At 38.9% G+C, this 21,773-nt stretch overlaps 2 protein-coding genes across 5 annotated transcripts in view; one reads left to right on the forward strand and one right to left on the reverse strand.

Annotated features, from left to right (window-relative positions):
* Nucleotides 1–11,018, reverse strand: part of apba2b (amyloid beta (A4) precursor protein-binding, family A, member 2b) — a 73,531-nt gene extending 62,513 nt beyond the window's left edge. For all 3 annotated transcript variants that reach the window (XM_054769946.1, XM_054769947.1, XM_054769945.1), the window contains exon 1: nucleotides 10,877–11,018. The gene's annotated coding sequence lies outside the window, so the exon portion shown is untranslated. The remainder of the gene's footprint in view (nucleotides 1–10,876) is intronic.
* A 3,515-nt stretch (nucleotides 11,019–14,533) lies between these two features.
* The window catches only part of syt7b (synaptotagmin VIIb), a 155,167-nt gene continuing 147,927 nt past the window's right edge, over nucleotides 14,534–21,773 (forward strand). For both annotated transcript variants that reach the window (XM_054770129.1, XM_054770130.1), the window contains exon 1: nucleotides 14,534–14,928. In XM_054770129.1, coding sequence (XP_054626104.1) covers nucleotides 14,895–14,928 — 34 coding nt within the window. In that variant the 5' untranslated portion in view covers nucleotides 14,534–14,894. The remainder of the gene's footprint in view (nucleotides 14,929–21,773) is intronic.

Here is a 21,773-nt window from a genome sequence, read left to right on the forward strand (position 1 = left end):
TATATACTATAGATAGATAGATAGTTAGTTTAATAATAGCCTTGGGGAAATTCAGGTATCTCTCATAGCTCACACAATCAAATAATGTTCACAAGGCTTAAAAAAAAAGAATAAAGTGTAAAGGTGACTACAGAGGTGTTATTTCATGTCTACAGGTCTATAATAATGTTAAATATTGTATTTAGAAAGTCCGAAACTGCTTTTCTATGCTCTAACTACAAAAAGGTTACATTTATTAACATTGAATCCTACTTTGCGGAAATTCACTTATCGCGGTCAGGTCTGGAATCAATTAACCGCAATAAACGAGGGATTACTGTAGAAGAAAATGTCCGCTAATTAAATGTAAAAATCTTGAAGGCCGGAAGTGTGTTGTGAGTGATGAGAATGTCTGTTGACGATGAAGATGAGCTGGGTACAAGAATAAATGTGCCTCTCGTCCTGATTTCACTCAGAACTTGCATGATGTCAGCGGGCAGCGCAAAATGCTGGCTTGCATTAACAAGCGGTAAAACACGCACTCTAAAACACACTCATACAGCCACCGTAGCATGCTCTGCTCAACTAAGCTAACCCCGCTAGTTTCCGTCCAGTTTGGCAGTTTTTTTCGCCGGTGTTTCAGGTCGCCGTTTTGACATGTTTAGTTCCTTCTCATGATGACAGCATTTCATTCACATGATGTCAATTTTTCGCGAGATTCCGCGTTTATCAGTCGACTCTGTTTTTATTGGTTAATTCTGCAATTCCGTCCTTGGAACGCGGAAATCATTGGGCGTACTTAAAAAGTGTAAATATTTGACAACAATAAACTGCTACCTGAAGGGTATTAAGTTTTTGTAATTGTTGTAATTTCAGAAAAGTTCAAGCCAGGAATAATGTGTGCACGTGCTCCCTCGTTTACCGCGGTCAATTGGTTCCAGAGTTCCAACTTTCACGAAGTAGGATTCCTTATTTATAAATTGAATATTTTTGTAATTAGAGCATATAAAACCTGTTTCCGGCCGTCTAAATAACTTTTTTTTAACACTACTAGAGCCCTCTAGACGTGAAACAACACCTCATAGTCATCTTTACACTAATTATGTCTACTAAATTGGGTAATATAAGACAAAATAAGATATAATTTAGACTCATGTTAGCATTGGGAGTGTTCTTTTTTTTTACTTCCTGTTGTGTACAGTACTTCCTGCGGTGGCTATTGTAACATTACTGACACCTCGTGTGTAGAATACTAGTACTAATACCTACCAATGTAGAATACTACATATCATGACAATGTCTTTGAATGCGCCTTCTGAATGCCTTATTTGTATTTCACTTTATTTAGTCGTTTTTATGTTTGAAAATGCTTACTTTATGTATGATTTTTTTAAAAAGTGCTTAAATATGCATATTTCTTACTAATAATAGGCCATATTTAACCACAAAACAGTGATGATATACGAATTCATATATTTTTGAAAAACTGTGATAGAGTGAAGCCACGAATGCCTATATTTCTATTTTATTAGCCAGTATCTAGTCAATTCAAATTGAATCTTGAAATGGAAAATAATAGCATTTTTCTTCTTACTGTTATGACTTCAAGTTGTAATTAATGGTCTGAGACACAAGTGGGAGGCAATCACAAATTTAAGAAAGTTAAAATGCTCAAACCCGAGATAAACAAATGAACTCCTTCTTTTAGTATGTTTCGGTGCCTCCCTTCTTGAATGTTGCCCATGATTCATGCAGCTGTGAATGCCTTCCTCTTTCAGCAAGGAAGCTCTGAGGCACAAGGGAACCCTTTGGTCTTCCTTTCATTTAGGCATTTCGCTCTCCTCCCAATGTGACCTGATTTAGTCAGCGTGAAACTGATGTGGACTCACTCATTTACATGAAAATGCCATAAAAGCAAAGGAAAGGGGTGTGCGTGCGCGTACTACATTATTTAGGAATACCACCACGCAAGGGAATGTGAAAATCAACACTGCAATAGTTACACTTACAATTGGAGTGGTTTAGAAACAACTGCAGACTCCAAGAACATCGGTTCAAGCAATTGTACTTAAAATGAACTATAACTTATTTGGATGTGTCTTGAAGAAAGCCCAAACTGTCACCCTCAGATGGAAGGAAATGAGTTAGGATGTTCTGGAGCAGGAGGTGTCGGAGTCGTGCCTTGGAGGGCCGAGACAATGCTTTCTTTCTGCTTTCTTCTCTTTCTGGACGGTCACTCAAGCAGGTGACTTTAATGATCAACACCTTCAATTTGAGGGAAGAGGCTCATCAGCGCAATCACCCGCTGGAGAAACCGGTTGGAGAGAAAACCTGCAGTGTCCCGGCCCTCCATCGACACATGTGCTCTGGTGGAACATCAGGTACTGCACAACAAGATCAACAAGATTCTTCAACTTCACCTCAAATCAACACCTAGACGGCTGAAACCTGGGCACATGATAGGACAATGACTAACCAACATCCGAATTGGCTTCTGAAATGGCCTTTCCAACGCCCCAACCTCAACCTAAACAAACATTTGTGGACCGGGTCCCTCAGTGGTCCCTTTAATTTGCTACCTTTTGAGATCCAGAGGGGTCAAAGAAGTCCTCTCCCAAAAAACTGCCATAAAAACATAACAAATTAATTTGTATTCTAGTTTTTTTGTTCATAGATTTCAATCAATTTCAGTCCTAATCCAAAATACCAAGTATGTAATTCTTTAACATTTTTTAATCCTTTGAATGCCCATTTGATTCGATGAGGTCACTGTTTTTATTTTGGAAAAAAAAAACATACAATGAGTGATTTTCCGTATAATAAATGTGAGGGAGATTTTTTGAAAGATCAGACATAAAAATACATAAGAGTAATAATAAAATAGATTTTGATGCCTTGTTTTTTTTTTTTTCCAGTGTCAGATTCTGAATTCACTACCCTTTAGGCGTCTCACAAGACACTCGGTTCACAAGACGAGACAATACACGAGATCGGGTCTATGAGACGAGACAAGATTTTAACTTTACTTTAAAAAAAAAGAAGTCTACTTATATAATTTCTACTATGTTACACTCTTCTGCACTGTGTGTGTATGCAAGCGGCCCCGCCTCCACCCACCAAGACAAAGAGACAAAAGGGTTCACTTTGTTCATGCAGTTGTTCTATGGCACAAACACGCCAAAGTGCTGAAAGCAATGCACAGAGTGAACCCTCGTCCTGCCTGTTTGGAAAATTATCGTGTTCATTTTCATTTATTGTGTGGTTAATTAATTGATGATCGTCCCATGTCTTGTGCCCACGAAACATTTCTTTTTTGGAACGAAAATCTTGTCATGTTTTAATGTCGCGAGATCTTGTGAACCCGCTACTACCCTTTGAAGTCCTGAGAGGACCAAAAAGTCCTCTGCCGAAAAACTACTATAAAAACATAACAAATGATCATATTTTCTACTTTTTTTGTTCAAATCTTTCAATCAACTTCAGTCCTAATCAAAAATAGCAAATATGTAATTATGTTACATTGTTTAACCCTTTAATCGGTATATACACAAGTTGAATATAATTAATATAATACAAAATTCGTAATATAATTGATACGAAAAATTCCTGTCCCATAAAACTGCTACAAAAGACTTCATTGTCGTAAAGTTAGCTATTATTTCCTTTTTTATTTTATTTTATCTTTCTTTCGTCTCGTAATTATGACCTTAACATTATAACTTTTTGTGCAACCTAACTATCTAAAAATTGCAGCTTTATTTGTTGTTTTGTTTGTTTCTCATAATATTAAGACTTAAAAAAAAGACTTTCCACTTTATGCTGCTAAAATGATGGGTTTCATTTTGTTGAAGAATTGTCTAATTTAGCACATTTATGTTTAAAATTATCCCCGGCTGTCTGCTTGATATGAAGAAGTTTGAATTTTATGATTTTTCATGAAAAATGGGAAAAATCCTTCCATATGGAGTAACACAACCAAATTTCGTAGCAAAAATGTACCTGAAAGGCCAAAAAAGTCCCCGGGGACTTTCAGGTACATTTTTGTGTTACATAGAATTGCAAAATTCCACACCAGGGGCAAATTTTAAACATAAATATGGCAAATGCAATAAATTTTCATCATCATTAGAAAATGCACGATTAATTGCGTAATACCTTGAAATGTTGTGGTTATGATGCAGTGGTGTCCAAAGTGCGGCCCGGGTGCCATTTGCGGCCTACGACTGTTTGTTTATTTGCCCGCGGCACATTCTTAAAATATAATTTAAAAAAAAGAAGCAAAAATGTAAAAATCAGCAGTAATTTTACAAGAATAAAGTCAAAATATTAAGAGGAAAAAAAAAGTCTGAATTTTACGCGAATAACATCAAAATATTAAGAGGAAAAATAATGTCATTTTAGTAGCATAAAGTTGAAATATTAACAAAAAGATGGTATTATTAAAAGTTGTAATATGAGTAACAAACAAAACAACAAATAAAGTTGTAATTTTTTAGCAAATTAGGTTAGTTGTAATGTTACAAGAATGAAGTCAACATATTATGGGAATAAAGTCATAAATATGAGAAGAAAATTTACAAGAAGAAAGTTGATATAGTTGGAAAAATAAAAAAAGCTAAAAAAAATTAATTAAATTGCTGTAATTATACGAGAATAAAGTAAAAATACAAATTCTAACAAGAAAAAAAAGTTGCAATTTCACAAGAATAAACCTGTAATATGATCAAATAGGAAAGGAAAGAAAAATAATGTAATTTTAGTAGCAATGACTTGAAATATTAATATATGAACACCACCAATACTGCCAAGAAGAGGGTCCAATATCCAGCCAACAAGCATCTGGTGGATGTGAAACTTTCTCGGGGACATTTCAGTATTCAGTTCCTTTGCACGCTCACATAAAGAGTGAATCCCACACTTTGCTGGCAGCAAGAAGGTGTGGGCCTCCAGCATGCATGCAACACACCTCTGCAAGCCTCGGCTGGCCACTGCTTTGCTATTGATTAGCCGACGCTGCTCATCGAGGAATGGAACAACTCCAGCACAGAACATGAACAGAAATATAGAGAGACTTCTTTGACTGCAGTGGCTTTCACGGCACCATCGGGGCAGGATTGGCAAATGTGATTAATAATGAAGTGCAAACATTGACTGAATTTTTACAAAGTCAGTTGAAAAATGCAAATCCACAGCTGCACATTTTCAAAGCATTCTTCTTTTTTTTTTTTGTGCCCAGGGCTTTTCGGAGTCACAATAGAGAACCAGTCAGTTTACTTTTGTTTAATGCAGAAAGTTAACTTCTTATCGCTTCCAGTCCATTATTTTGCATTTACCTATCCAAATGTTCTGTGCAAATAATGCAGTATGTGCTCTCTTTTAGCAACAATAGCTTCGCTATCCAGACATTTCAGGAGAGAAAAACAGCAAGAGCACTGTCCCGCCGCAAAATAGACGTGGCGCTACCTGTTCGTCCTCGCTCAACACATTATAACTCACCTGGCCTGCCAGAGAATAAGAAGACGGAGTAGAAAGGATCAATGTGGCTAAATTAGCTTTTTTGTCACTATATTTAGCAACTAATCATAGCCCTCTAGATACCGTTTTTCAAAAAAGAGTTTTTTGGTGACTCTGACATGAAAGCACCGTATTGCTCTTCTCAACGAGCAGCGGGTGCTGCTGCTGTGGGCCCCTCCTCTATCTGAAAGCGCTCACAAAAGAAAGCTCATTTGTAGTTCTAAACGCATGTTTTCTTATTTTTGACTCACTTTTTGCAAATACATCATGGCCAATTATGCAAATTTGACGACTACGTCAATTACGTCCACTTGTACCACATCATCACTAACCTTTCCTTGAGTAAATTGAGTATCTATCATGTCAGAGTCTCCAAAGAAACAGAAAAAGCTGCCAGATTTGTCGCTAGATGCTGTTGTCTACAGCGGTCTGAATACTTGCTAAATAGAGCAACAAAGTCACTAATGTGGCAACACTGATCCCTCCTGCTACATCTTCTTATTCTCTGGCAGACCAGTTACATATGAGGTGCGCTAAGAAGCAGAGCTACAGAATAATCTATGTTGTTTACATTTATATTTAATTATGTAGTACCTCATTTATGGCAGTTCCAGACCCAGCTGTGATATGTGAATTTCTGCGAAGTAGGATTCCTCATTTATAAATGGAATATTTTTGGAGTTAGAGCATAGAAAATATGTTTCCAACCTTCTAAATACAGTTTTTGACATTATTTGAGCTCTCTAGCCATGAAATAACACTCCTATAGTCACCTTCACACTCCTGTTACCCTAAATCGTAGACATAATAAGGCAAAATAAGACATTTAAGACATAAATAAGACTCATGCTCGTGTGTGTTGCTGTAAATGTGTCCTGGTGCTACGGGAGCTGAGTAGGTGGGTGGACAGGAAGTGACGTAGGGCGGTTCAGAGTTGAGTTGTAGCTTGGCGTGGGTTACGACCGTGTTAGGTATTCTCGCGCCTGTTGTGGGATCATTCAAACCCGCAACAAAAGGCTGTTGTTTTCGGCGATCAAGTCTGGTGTTTGTGTGTCTCAGCCAACATCACAGTAACATTACTGACACGTAGTGACCAGCGTAGAATACTACATGTCGTCACAACAGTATCTGTAATCATGTACTGTAACAGTACAATATCTGTAATCATTCCATTATCTGGATCAGTCTTTTGTAGAACCTGTTGGAAACTTGTCCGGTGTTTTTTTTCCATGCGCTCTGATCAATTTTTGTGGCGTTTTATGCACAAATGCCGAAAATGGTCCTATCTCGCAACGTTATAGAATCCTTTTAAAAAATCCTGGATCCAGACGGTGATCCGGATCACCCCAAAATGTAATCAGTTCTTCCATATCCCATTTCCGCCAATTCCTGAAAGTTTCATCCAAATCCATTCAGAACTTTTCAAGTTATTTTGAACACAAACAGATAAACGCTGGCAAAAACATAACCTCCTTAGCACAGGTAATTAGGACTTTATTCCCATAATATTTTGACTTTATTCTTGCAACTTATCGTAACGTTTAATTTCCTCCGCAACCTAATTTTCCAAAAATTACAATTTTAATAATTTTGTTTGTTTCTCATAGTCGTACGACTCGCTTAATATTTTGACTTTATTCTTTTAAAATGATCAATTTTTCCATTTATGCTGTGGTGGTGGTTGTTTTTTTTTCTTGTTAAATTATATTTTTAGAATGTTCTGTGAGCCAATAAAAAAACAGCCACAGGCCACAAATGGCCCCCAGGCCACACTTTGTACACCAGTGTGTTACTTCTAAACAAAAAAAAAGTTGATGCTAATCCACCTGTTTCTTCTCCTTTTTCTAAATGAGAATCGATTAAAGAAGCAAATCGTTAAGCAGAATCGAAAACGGAATGGGGATCGTAAAAATCTTATCAATTCCCGTCCTTAATCACACAGGCAGTGAGTACCGTTTAAGCAACGTTCTGCTCAGGTTATTGATTTTGTTTACAAATAGTTCACAGTGTCTCATTTGTACGGCAGGGTTTGGAAGTCGGAGCACTATTTTACCTCCTCGCCTGGATCCCAATTTAGTATCATCCTGCTACAGAATGAATAAAATCCCTGCAGCCCACAGGGAAGGAGTTTGTCCTTGATTGCAGGTGCTACACGGTATATTGTCCACTTAGCAGGGGAGTGAGACATTCCCAGAGAGATGATCATGTACAGGAAGCAAGTGCAGACCTCAGAGAAAAGGTGGGAAGATGTGTAAAGGTCCCGATGGGAACAATGTGGAGGATACAACCTGGCAACCCAGTCAGCATGTCAGCATGTTGTGTACACTCCCTCCAGTCTTGTGGGTTTTTATCATAAATCACTTTCTTTTGGCAGTATTGTGCAAAGGTCTTAGGCCAGGCGTGTCCAAACTTTTTCCAGCAAGGGCCACATACTGAAAAATGAATATGTAGTTACATATTTATATTTATTTCAAGAAAATAAATGCATCTCAGCTTTGTCATATAGGTGAAAAAGCCTATTAGTACTATCAACTTCACTCTTTTTTCCCCATTTTTGCAATTTTCCAAATATTTCAACTTTCTTCTTAAATAATCTTTATTTTGGTAATATTATGATTTTATTCCCGTAGTATTTTCACTTTGTTCCCATAATATTATGACTTTTCCCCTACCTAATTTTCCAAATATTCAACTTTATTTTGTTTTCTTTTTCATAATATTACAACTTAAAAAAAAAATTATTTAATATGTCAACTCTATGCTATTAAAGTGACATTTTTTCCCTCATAATATTATACGCTTATTCTTGTAAAATTGCAACTTTTTTCTCATTAGAATATGACTTTTTTTCTCTTAATATTTTGACTTTATTCTCATAAAATTGCAGCTGTTTTTTTCCATTTCTGCTGTTGTTTTTTTTAAATTTCAACTTTCTTCTTGTAAATGTTCTTCTCGGAATTATGATTTTATTACCATGATATTTTGATTTTATTCATGTTACTTTAGAACTTTTACCAGAACCTAATTTTTTAAAAATTACAACTTTATTTGTTGTTTTGGTAGTTTCTCATAATATTAGGACTTTAAAAAAATAAGCTCTTTTTTCTTTAATATTTCAACTTTCTGCTCTGAACATGATGTTATTTTTCCTCATAACATTACGACGTTATTCTCATGAAATCATGACTTTTTCCTGTTAGATTAGCACTTTTTTAATCTCTTTTAATCTTACTTTATTTTTGTAAAATTAGTGCTGTTTTTTTCCATTTTTGTTGTTGTTTTTTGTACTTTTCTTGTTAAATTGTATTTTTTAATGTGCCGCGGGCCTATAGAAAGACAGCCGCGGGCCACAAATGGCCCCTGGGCTGCATATGGGGCACCCCGGTGTTAGGCCATCATTAGTGATGCTGTGATCATACCAGAAATTACGACAATGCCACCAAGCAGAGCACAGATCTCGGGCTAAGGCTGAACTGTTGACAAAAGCCAACAAACACAGTAAAAAGTGTCGTATTTGTGTTAATTTGGTGGTTAGCAGACGACTTCCTGGTACTTGGAGGATGAGGTATCGTTCACTAATGCAATCGTGGCTTAAAAATTGAAAATAAATCCCAGTACTTTGGATACCTCTGCTGTAGGATGTCGATTGGCAACGCCACACAGTGGCCTAGTGGTTAGCATGTCTGCCTCACAGTCAGGAAGGAACCGACTGGAGCATCTCTGTGCGAAGTTTCCATGTTCTCGTGTTCCATGTTATGTGGGTTTTCTCCAGGTACTCCAAAAACACATGCATGTTACTCTGAACTGTCCAAACCTCACACTTCAAACGCCCCCGGTGTTCGTATGATTCGCTTTTCCACTAAAAATGTCACCAAAATGTTGAGATGTAGCATTCTATACTGGTCACTAGGTGTCAGTGCTGTTACTGTAATGTTTGGTGAGACACACAAGCACCAGGCTTTTATTCCAGCTTTAAATTATCTCACAACAGGCACAATAATCCCAAATAAAAACAGGGGCTACTTTTGCGACCAATACCCAAAGATGAAACTCCCCCCTGAACCCCCTGTCCACCCCTCACATTTACAGTAAAACACACGAGCAGGAGTCTTATTTATGTCTTAAATGGCTTTTTAAATTTGATTATGTGTACTACATTGGGTAATAGGAGTGTAATGGTGACTATAGGGGTGTTAGTTCATGTCTGGAGGGCTCCAATAACGTTAAAGCATTTTTAGAAGGTTGTAAACAGGTTTTCTATGCTCTAACTACAAAAATATTCAATTTATAAATAAGGAACGCAACATCGCGTAAGTTCACTTATCACAGTCGGGTCTGGAGCCAATTAACCGTGATGAACACAAACGATGAAGATGTTAAAAGTTGGTGGTGGTGTCCCACCCCCACTCCACCCCACCCCTCCCACCCCTAATTTATCCATTTCACTCATCATTTATACTTATTTTATATTGTTTCCTGTATCATTATTCTCTATCAAATGTATTGTTGTTAATATTATTGGGGGTGGGGAACAAATTAATTGGGTTTACATGATTTCCTGTGAGAAATTGCTTTGGTTTTCATATGTTTCGGTTTTCGTCTGACCTTTTGGAACACATTAATGACAAAAAACTTGTATGTATTGATATTTTTTTGGCCGAAAAGCAAACAAGCATAGGTTTGAAACTGTCCATAGGAGTGAATGTTTGTCTGCTTTTGCCCTGCTATTGACTGGTAACCCTCTCACCCAAAGCCAGCTGGGATAGGCTCCAGCTCACCCATGACCCTAATGATGACAAGCCGTTTGGAAAAAGAATGAATTGGCGATGATACTCTGTATGGATGAGGAAAACCACTGTGGACACTGCATCTTTTCACACAAGATAGACTTTGTGTGTGGGGGCTGACACAGACTGACACTCAGCAGGAAATGCCATCTATCTATCTATCTATCTATCTATCTATCTATCTATCTATCTATCTATCTATCTATCTAGATGTAGAAGTGTGTGGGAGTGTGATGGAAAAAGCTAAAGCAGAAGTGAATGGGCTCTTCGCATGCACAAATGGTTTGATTAAGACTAAGAAAGGAGTCATCAATATGAAAATGAATCACCTTCCAGGTCTCGAGCCACTGTGGGCTTCAATGGCGTGTGTGAACATTTAATTTTTGTTTTGGCAAGAGTTCGGTGCATGTTGTTCTAAGAGGCACACATCTGTTCGAGCGCTATTGTTAGCGTTGATGCAGAACACTCATGCACGCACCGACTGAGCAGATCAGCATCCACCGCTCCCCAGGATGCCCCGGAGGAGGAGAAACACTGATGCCCCCAATCGATGCTGACTCTACTGTCATTACAGTGGATTAAAACTTAAGTCTTACCTGGGAAATGGACAATTCATTCGAGGGCGATGCGAGCTGGTGCTGGCAGGCCGAGTATCCCCTTTGCTTGACTCGTAGACAGAAAGCAGTACCGAGTAGTGCCGCCCCGGAACCAGCATAGCATTATGCTCGCTCACTGCGGCTGTCTGGCTGAGAGATAGGGATGGGCGATACTGCAGATTTTGGCGTCGATTGGATACCAAGTGGACCGTACCGATACGAGTTCCGACACTTAGTCGAATTATTTTGCCTTGTTGATCAAAATCACAATAAAACGCAGGACAAATATTTTTGGTAAAAAAAAAAAAAAAACATTACTTGTGAACAAAAAATGGGATACATATGCAACAATAAAAGATCCCATAGTCACTATGGTATCTGTCGATTATTACATACAATGTTTTTGAGCAAAAGCAAGTTAATTGTACAAAATCATTAAACAAAAGCAAACCAGTCAAGTGATTTAGCTTAGGGGGTTCTGTTGTTTTGTGACATATTGCTGCCGAATATTAAAATTTTACTTTCTGAGCTGAACCATATGCTTTTTTGTGTGCTGGTTAGCCTAGCATCTTTTATAACAAAAGCTGGTTTAAAGCTCACACATTTCGCATCATTGTTAACCAATTATGTATTTATTGAAAAGAGGTGAGGTCTGTTTGTAGTTTATGCCTTGAATCTTTGAATGAATGCGCTTTTCTCACATTGGTAGCTAACGAGTTAGCTTACCTGACCCTGAGGTTGAGTTCCACATTACCTGTTGTGCGACTATCTCGCACAACAGGTGTGCTTGAGCTAAGTCATAAGGACTCGGGTATGATCATTTTTAAAAATTCTGTCGATATCATACCATACCTGAGTCATAATGGCTTTACATAGGGGGCCGTGGGGGATATGTAAACAAACAACCGCGACTAGACTACTAAATAATTTGCGGTTGCTTGCAAATATTAAAAAATACATTTTTTTTTGTTGTTTACCCGAATTTAAAATGAACCCCCATATGGAGACAATGATTCGTTTCCACAACCGTGATACAAGACCGAGGCTGTCGTCGACACGACAAACGTGCAGTGTCACGTGTACTCTTGGGATAATTTCATTTGTACACAAATTCTCCCCTGTCGCTTTTGACATGGGAGCACAACGGGTGTTACTTCCTGTGACTGTTTGATGGTTTCGGAACAAATGCCTTTGGTAACTTTGATCCAAACTAGTCTGTGATTAATAGCATACAGTAATAATCCCTCGTTTATGGCGGTTAATTGGTTCCAGGACCGACCGTGATAAGTTCATTTCTTATTTATAAATTTACAACCCTCTAAGTATGGTTTTTAACACTATTATAGCCCTCTAGACATGAAATAACATCCCCATAGTCACTTTTACACTCCAATATAGTCGACATAATAAGAGACAATACGCCGTAATGTTAGCATTGGGAGAGGTCCTTGTTGTCTCATCAGTGTGCCATAATGTAACATACTGACACCTAGTGACCAGTGTAGTGTACTACATACCACAAAGTGTCTTTCAATGTGTTTTCAGAATGCCTTATATTTGTATTTTGGGTAATTTAGTCTTTTTTTTCTTGAAAATTTTTAATTTAGGCCAAAAAACCCCCCATACATTTTGCTTAATCGTGCATATTTTGGACTTAATAACAGTCCGTAGTCAACCACAAAACAGCAATGCTTTATTCATTCATATTTTTTGAAAAACTGTCATAGAGCGCTGTATTATTATTATTATTTACAGGACTTTTATTTTGATATAAGGGTGTTTAAATTGGGGCCGCACGGTGGCCGAGTGGTTAGAATGATGGCCACATACATGTCGGGTGATCCCGAAGACCTTGAATCTCCGCTTGGGCATCTCTGTGTGGCGTTTGCATGTGTGCGTGGGTACTCCGGTTTCCTCCCACATTCCAAAAACATGCATGTTAGCTTCATTGGCGACTCTAAATAGTCCATTGGTATGAATGTGAGTGTGAATAATTGTTTTTCTATATGTGCCCTGCGATTGACTGGCAACCAGTCCAGGGTGTACCCCGCCTCTCGCCTGAAGTCAGCTGGGATAGGCTCCAGCATACCCCCATAGAAAATGGATGGATTGATGTGTTAGGGTTAGTTGTTTAAAATAGTTAGTTTAGGTAAGTTGGTTCTGTGGGCCAAAGACATGTTTTCAGTTTTTAGTTTTGCCTGGGTTTAGCTGGAGAAAGTTGTTTTGCACACATACTGTACACCAGGGGTCACCAACGTTTTTTCTTGCGAGAGGTCAGGTCTAGCAGAACTAAACATGAGACTTTGCCTGCATCTGCGCTCAGACGGATAACATTTGTCACCTTGATCAGAGCTGTCTCAGTTCTGTGGTGGGGCCGATTTACTGTGGCATCAAGACTGCTCATATCTTTGTGATGAAAAGCGTCACTCTCCGCTTCATCTCTACAGCTACTGCATTCTCCCCGGCTGACACTGACAGCAGTGCTGCTGCTTGATTGTTGTGATGGTAAAAAATGTCGACACCTTCGGTAGTTTTGTTCAAATCTGTTTTGTTCTCCTCTCGCCTTCTCCTCTTCTCAGTTCCACCGAGTTTGTTTTTTCTGCTTTTCTTCTGTCTTCCTGACTCAATGTGCGCATGAGCAGTAACATGGAATAGTCCATTGCATGAGATGGGAGGAGGGAGCGGTCGAAACGGTCATGATAGGTTATGCATTTTGATTTAGTTTTAAGTACGTGAATTAAACTAAAACAGTAGTGTGTACTTTAAATCGAAGAAAAAAAAGAATCTCGGGGGCCCTAGGCACTTGCCTTTGTTTGCCAAATGGTAAGTCCGCCCAAGGAAAAAACATGTTCAACACAGGACGTGAACAAACTACCAATGTTAAAATCTAGCCAATGTTAAATGTCATTTATGTGTCAATACTGACATCTAGTGGATAAGGTTTCACATTACAAGCAAGGGCGTTATCTGGGGACTGGATAAAAAAACAGGTGGAAAAAAGCCATGTCAAAACAGCATCTAAATGAATACAAATGAGTATGATGACTGCAGCAACAAAAAAAGACATTCTCAAATGACGAGCCCTCTCGTAAAGACAGAATAGGAGTCCTGGCTGTAATTCGATTCAGGAGCACTGACTTAAGTTGGACGCTAGAGGCCACCAGTGAGCTGAGTCAGACACACGCCACGCGTGAACGTGAACGGTGAGTTAATGTGCTGTCATATCGACAGGACAGGCCTATTGACTGTAATGGCAAGATGATTGCAATGACAGAACACGGAGCTCCTCACGAAAGAGTGATGGAATCACCTCAGCCGAAAGAAACTTGCGTGTTTTAAAGCGTAAAAGGACTGCGAGCGCAAATCAACGCAATTAACCCGTCGGGAATAACGGCCAATGAAGACTGGGTGTAATTGCGGACCAATTGCAAATATACATATATGAATGAATGAATTAGTAGCTACAGACGACACGAGCCATTCAACCGTGTTGTCTGCTGAGCCTCCTCTGGCAGAAATCCATGCCGAATAACAGCTCGTGCAACAAATGCATGCATTCATGTGAAGAGTGAAAATCGTGCAACGTCTGTCTTATTGTAACCGTCCACTTTTCACCCCCCCTGCGCACACATGTAATAGGATGAGTGGAAGCAGTGATGAAATGCACACATCGCGTCCACCTCCTCCCGACTTTCTTCACGTCACCCCGCCCGTCTGCCTGTCGGATCCTCCCTCAAACCCTCACAATCATTCCTGAGAGCCACTCCGGGCTGGGAAAACAGAGACGGGGCGAGCCAAACAATACACGCAGACTCCCCTTACACATCACCTAGACTACCTGCTCCAGCTCAGCAACGGGGAGGAGGACGCGCAAGTGCGGGAGCGTCCATGCGTTCCAGCCGAGCCAGGCAGTTAAAGGACAACAACAACAACAACAGCAACACATCGAAAAGCTGGGATGAGAGTTTAGCTTAGGAACTCTTTGGCGAAGAGAAGAGTCTAAAGGCTAAGAGGAGACATGCATCTCAACAGAGAAGAAGAGAGCAGCAAAGGTGGGTGACATTTTCTCATGTTTTCTTTTATAGTTCACAGATCTCGCGTTGGTTGGCAGATGCCCTTGAGTGTGTCATGTCAAGCAGTGATGCTGGGGGGGGGTCATTGCAACAAGCTGCCAACTGCCATCTCCTATATTGCTAGTCTGCCTCTTTTCCCTCCCCTCCCTAAAACACACACACACACACGCTCACAAGCCGTGCATGGCAGGGAGATGGGATGCTGCACACACCCCAGGTGCCAAGTCAGTGAGGCACTTGTTGTGCCCATTGTGGCATCCACCACCACAGAGGTGGCCTAAGCACAAACACCACAAGGTCATCCAGGCTCGGTCATATTAATGAGCAGTCTGCATGTCTGCGTGTGTCCGTGTGTGTGTGTGTGTGTGTGTGTGTGGTTAAGGATCGTGCACAAGAGACACCAAGCTTTCCATCAGGATATGTTACGACAGAGTAAATACATTGTCTGTCTGCACCGGGTGCTGTGTTTTTGTCTGTCACGTACGGTTAGGGTCACTAACACCTGCTGCTGGAGGTGCTTTTAGGAAGAAAAGCAAGCACGTTTAATTGGAATTCAATGTATGCAGTGTTGTTTGTTGTTGTTATTTTAACCCCTACACATGTTGCAGTTTTATGCCCCGTGTAATTCTGGGTCAATGCCTTGCTCAAGGGCGTGATCAGCAATCCAGCTTCATTTACCTGATTTAAAAACATACCGCCTATCAATTTACAAGCGATGCGTACACTTGATTTAACACCACCATGATGTTTTACCCGTTCAACACACACACACACACACTTGGAGTAACATGTGTAATATAATGTCCATTACACGAATTATTCAATATTACCATCCTCTACCCAATGATCAATATGATTAGCAGTAAAGCTAACATCCCGGTTGATGCACGACTTTGTCCACTAAAGTCTAAACGTCTCACATCTGAACAGCTTGCCAGTTATGATACTGTGACACTGGCAAGGGAGGATCGCTTACTTTGAAGCTGCCAAGCTTTATGGGAAGCTGATATCTCGGTTTTTAAGGCCGCAAAGCATGCTGAGAACACTGCTTACCGTCTCATCCTATACCTCTCCCCTGTCGATAAATATGGCCCCAATAGGGACTAAAGATGAGTCACCAAATGTTGATAATGATAGCGTCACGGTTGTATGACAGACTGGATGACAAAAGGCAGTCGTTGCTTTTAAAAGACTGGTTAGTTATGATAGAACACAGGTGGTCCTAAGGTTCCTAGACTGTGATGCAAGTTGGAACTTATACCTCAGTTCACTACTGTACACAGAACACATGCAGGACATATGAAATACAGGAATAAGAAGATTAAATACAAGTGTTAAATGTATGTTGTCCCAGGCTAGTCTGGGAGGCCTGTCGCGATAACAAATTTTGCTGGTCGATAATTGTGCTACAGATCAACAGCGATAGTCGATGTTATCGACATTTTGTGAGACCATTTTTTTCATTTGGCCTCCTTTTCTCCTTCCAGATCTCCTTGTAGCAGCGCACAAAATCCATGACACTCTAGCATTCAATAATCTTTATTATTAATGATGGTCGTGACAGTCGAGCGGTTGGGACCAAAGGAGTGGCCGATATTAGGCCACTCAGCAATGGTGATGGCTTTCCTTTTCTTTGGCGCACCGCCCCTTGGGAGACATAATGAAGTCCGTAAAGTTTGGTCATAGTTTGGTTGGTCCTGCAACATATAGTCAGGTACGACTTATGTATTAAACGATATATAATTGTCTTGAAACGTCAATTCGTACTGACTGACATGTACCGAGGAGTGAACGTTACCGTCAACAGCCACCAGAGGGCGTTCTAGGCTTGTGACAACGGCTCCATCAATGGATTCAGTGACGTGGAATGAGAACGGGAGCTCGGTGAATTTACTTACCACTAACTTGTTTGTCGAACTCACTGGCTTGTTATGTTCATTTAGACAATTCAGTAGGGTTGTGAACGATGAACCGATGTGACCGGATATCCAGGTCGACAAGCGAGACGTTCGGCTGTGCCGGTAGCAGCCTACTGTATCGATAAGAACCAGCCATGAATCCATAGATGAACCAATTGTGGAGACATGCAGCAGGTATCGGTTGACAGGTTGTCTTTCAAACAACGCTAGAGCTTGGGCTGCCGGCGAAAGGATTGTCACGCATGCGCCGCAGCTTGCCATGACCGAAGACCAGACTGAAGACCAGAATACAATTACTATTACTATTGTCATGACATTTTCAGTATGGGATTGTCTACTTTTCCAAGCTAACACAGCATTTTCATTGCACCCACGGGACAAACAGTGCTATTTACTTATCTTTACCTGGAAACATCTTTGCCACTTTTGAAGAAATGTGCCGTTATTTGAGGGGCTTTGCGCTATTTATTTATTTTGTATTATTGATTGGACTGAAGGCTCAGGCTTGTGTTTTTTCCGTTGGTACATTAGTACATGTCACACGGATCCAATCAAACAAAAAGACTTTCATTCAGAAAGTCTTTTTTTTTGGTCCGTGTCTAAAAAATAACTACATTTGACATGTGATGCGTTCTTTGACGCATTTGAAAATACCGTAATTTAATTGACACCTTTATTTTCTAACGTAAGATTAATGTCTACGTCAACAAACATTAACCGTGGAATTGAATCGAATCGAATCGTATCGTTTGTACACTGTATGGATTTGTTCTGTTTTTAAACTATATCGTTTTTGAATCGCATCGTGACGTGTGCATGTAGATTCGAATCGAATCGTCACAAAGAGATTTACATTCCTACTAGTCAGGTGTGTTCTTTACGCTACTGCCTTTCCATATTAAATGTCTGTTTTTGGTCTTGAATTTTGTGAAATACATTTTTAAATACATGCGACTTATACTCTGAAGCGACTTATAGTCGGGAAAATACGGTATTACGCGATGTTATCCTTCCTCAGTGTGGCTGCGAAGTCAGACACTGTATTCATCTTTATTGTAACTAGTTCACCGACCAAAATGACGTTTTTAATTCATAAATGAGAGCACGGTCGTGACCACAAAACGCCATAACACTTAAACGATAAAACACTAGCACAACGCACATGAGCTATCATAAGAAATGAGTCCAATCATTTGATTTGATGATGACATGATTTCTGCTTGTAGGCATTTTGCTTGTCAACATGAATCACATCAATAGCTTGTATTTATGCTGCATTCAGCTTTCATTTCAAAGCAGACATTTTAACTCTGACCACTTTTAAACCATTCTGATCATATGGCAACATTTGCATTTGAAAATAAGGGACATTTTTCTGGAAAATAAGATAAATTCCCCACAAATTCTCCATTATCCTCGGATACAGTCACCATTGTCACCTGCAGTACCTCATGTCATCACCCAGAAGGATTAGCACTGTAGACCAGCACCGAAAGAGGGTATACTGCTGTCTGAGCTACGAGCGACGGAAGAAAAGGGGAGAAAAATACCAAACACGGGAGTTTCCCGGGTAAAACGGGAGGGTTGACAGCAACAAAAAGACCCTTTTGTTCCAAAAGTTTGGTTGGAATAGTTGTTTTTCTTTTCTCTGCTGGTTTTCAGAAGCCATTACAGTATGTTCTTCATATTTACAGTCCTTCCTTGCCACTTCGGACTTTGAATTTCACATTTTTTCCAGAACATATTAATAAATATAACGAATAAATCATGTCTGTGGTTGAATATGGCCTATTATTAGTCCAAAAAGACACATATTTGAGCAAATTTAATGGGTTTTTTTGCCGAAAGTAAACATTTTTAAGCATAACAATGACTAAATGTGCTGAAATACAAATATAAGGCATTCAAAAGACACATTATAAGACGTGACGATATGTAGTATTGTTACAGTAATATTGGGTGAGACACACAAGCACCAGACTTGATCGCCGGAATCACGGGCTTTGATTGCAGGTTAGAATAATGTTATAGCTGACGATAATCACTAATAAAAACATGGGCTGTTTTTGTGCAAAGCTAAAACTCAACTCTGAAGCCCTGACATCACTTCCTGTCCCCAACCTTTATGGACCTGCTCGTGTTCTCACAAAGTGATCTAATTGATCTCATTTATTATGTATTGTGTAAAGTTCAGACAGGGACAACATCAAATTAAAAGCACAAAATGAATACAGAGCCAACATCCACCAGTACGAGCCTGGACTTTGTTTTTCAGAGAGGTGCAGATGTGCACATTAGCACTCAATAAGGTCATCAAATCTTACCCTTTCCCACAAAGTATCAGCATTCGGGACCAAATATGAGGTGAAAAAGGGGAAAATACACTACAGTGCGGAGTGGTAGAAAGTTGGCACACGCACACTGGTGCGTTCAAGGACCGTCGAACAAAGTGGGATCAGTCCTCCTCACAACAAACAAAAGCATGCAAAAATGTTGAGATTTGTAACTGAATAGTTTTTAAATAAAATAATGGTCCATATTTACAAAACTGATATGCATTTACATAAAATTTGATGCAGCTATTTACAAATATACTGTATATACTTTTATGGTGTTATTGGAAGGTTTCTATGCTCTACTGTAATTACTTAAATATTCCATTGATAAATAAGGAAAGCCTGCTTGTTAATACCAAAGTGACGGGTATCATAATATATTTTTTATGTGTGTTACAATTAGCAGCTGACAGAAACAACAGCTGTGATGACTGAGGCGTAGTCCTTGGATCTGAAGTGATTCGTGAAAGGGTATGAATGTACAGTATAAGTGTTCTTCAGTGCCTTTTGTCTGCTTTAAGGTGGCGATCATTTCACAGTTGCTGCATTTGAAAAAGCACCAATTTGAATTAAACAAAAAAAACCTCAACGGCTCCTCTGCAACGTTAAATCCATGATCCGTGTGCCCAAGTGGTGCTAAGTAAGATATCATTAGGTCTTTCATGAGATCATGTTTGTTTAATGTCTGATTATGCATGTATTTAGCTAATGCTATGCTAATGGTTCCCATCATCGCAGTATAATGTATTTTTGTACGTCTTAACAACTGAAGGAGGGCCTTTTCTGTTCCAGCATGACACAAAGCAACGTCCACAGAGACATGGTTGGATGAGTTTAGTGCAGAAGAACTTGACAGCCCTGACCTCGACCCCATAAAACACCTTTACCATTCACAGAAATTGTGAGTAAGGCCCCTTTCATCCACCGAAGTAGTGACTGAAGTACCTCAGTACACCTTTCAGACTTAGATTGTGGTGATGTGTTAATATTGTGCATGTGTTGATCGCACTGTGAGTGAGATAGTGGTTAGAGTTGATGACCCGATGTTCTTTTGTGCTGCTGTGCGTGTGTGTTTGCTAAACTACTATTAGCATATCAGCATTTCCTGTACGACTCAAACTTGCCGCAGGATGTTGTATTGCAGTACAGTCACGTACTCTGCTGGCATTTTATGCTTTATTATCACATACTTGTAAATTATTATCGACTTAGGGTAAATGAGATCAAATGGCAGGGCACGTATAGACAAATAACCAGTCACACTCACATTCACACCTATGACCAAAGTGCGGCCCGAGGGCCATTTGCGGCCCAAGGCTGTTACATTTAAAAAATATCATTTAACAAGAAAAAAAAATGACGTTAAAATTACTGCACGTTTCCAAAGATGGAAACGTGCAGTAATTTTACAAGAATAAAATGAAAATATAAAGAGAAGAAAAACATTTTAATTTTAGAAGAATAATGTTTTAATATTATGAGGAAAATTGTAGTAAATTTTTGTCATTTTAGCAGTACAAAGTTGAAATATTAAAGACAAAAGAGTCTTTTGTGTAAAAAAAAGTCATAATATTATGAGAAACAAACAAAACAACAAAGTTGTGAGTTTTGGAAAATTCGATTGCGGAAAAAGCGATGATACGAGAACAAAGTCAAAATATAACGGGAGTAAAATACAAGAATAAAGTAGAAATAGTTGGAACATTGAAAAAACATTGAAAAAAACAGCAGAAACGGGGAAAAAAGCCTCAATTTTACAAGAATAAATATTTATAAAATAAACAAATATTATAATAAAATATGTAGAAAAATAATGCCATTTTAGTAGCATAGAATTGAAATAAAAAATATATTTTTTTTTAAGTCTCAATGTTATGACAAACAAAACAACAAATAAAGTTGTAATTTTTAGAAAATGAGGTTGGGGAAAAAGTTCTAATGTGATGAGAATAAAGTCACAATATTATGAGAATAAAGTCATAATATTACAGGAAGAACATTTATGAATGTTGCTTGTGAAGAAAGTTGAAATATTTAAAAAATTTAAAAAACAACAAAAACAAAAACAACGGCATCGACGGAGTGAGCCCTTTTGTCGGTCATACAGTTTCTTTGTCTTGGTGGGTGGAGGCGGGGCAGCTAGCATACGCAGAAGAGTGTAGCGAAGAAGAAATTAAATTAGTAAATTGCCATATATTGTCATTGTACTTTTCTTAAAAGTAATGTTAACACCTAATAATAACACCTAATAACTTCAATTATTCTCCATAAAATGTGTTTTGTGTTAATATTTTTGGGTGTCTGGAACAAATTAATTGGATTTACTTGATTTATTTTTGGTTCTCGTTTGTTTCAGTTTTTGTCTGACCTTTTTGGTATGGTTTAATGATGAAAACTAAGTTTTGACCTCCTCTCACTGAGTCTCACAGTCTTTTTTTCTACCTTCTTCCTGCTCTGTGCCGTCACTGTCATATCTGGCCTTTTCATACATCTTGGTCGTATCTTTCTCCTGCATCGTTACCACTTCAGTGCCAATTTTATCATAGGACTTTTAGAAGATATTTTAAAC

This window comes from Dunckerocampus dactyliophorus, chromosome 3 (genome assembly GCF_027744805.1).
Source record: "Dunckerocampus dactyliophorus isolate RoL2022-P2 chromosome 3, RoL_Ddac_1.1, whole genome shotgun sequence".
Lineage (NCBI taxonomy): Eukaryota > Metazoa > Chordata > Actinopteri > Syngnathiformes > Syngnathidae > Dunckerocampus > Dunckerocampus dactyliophorus.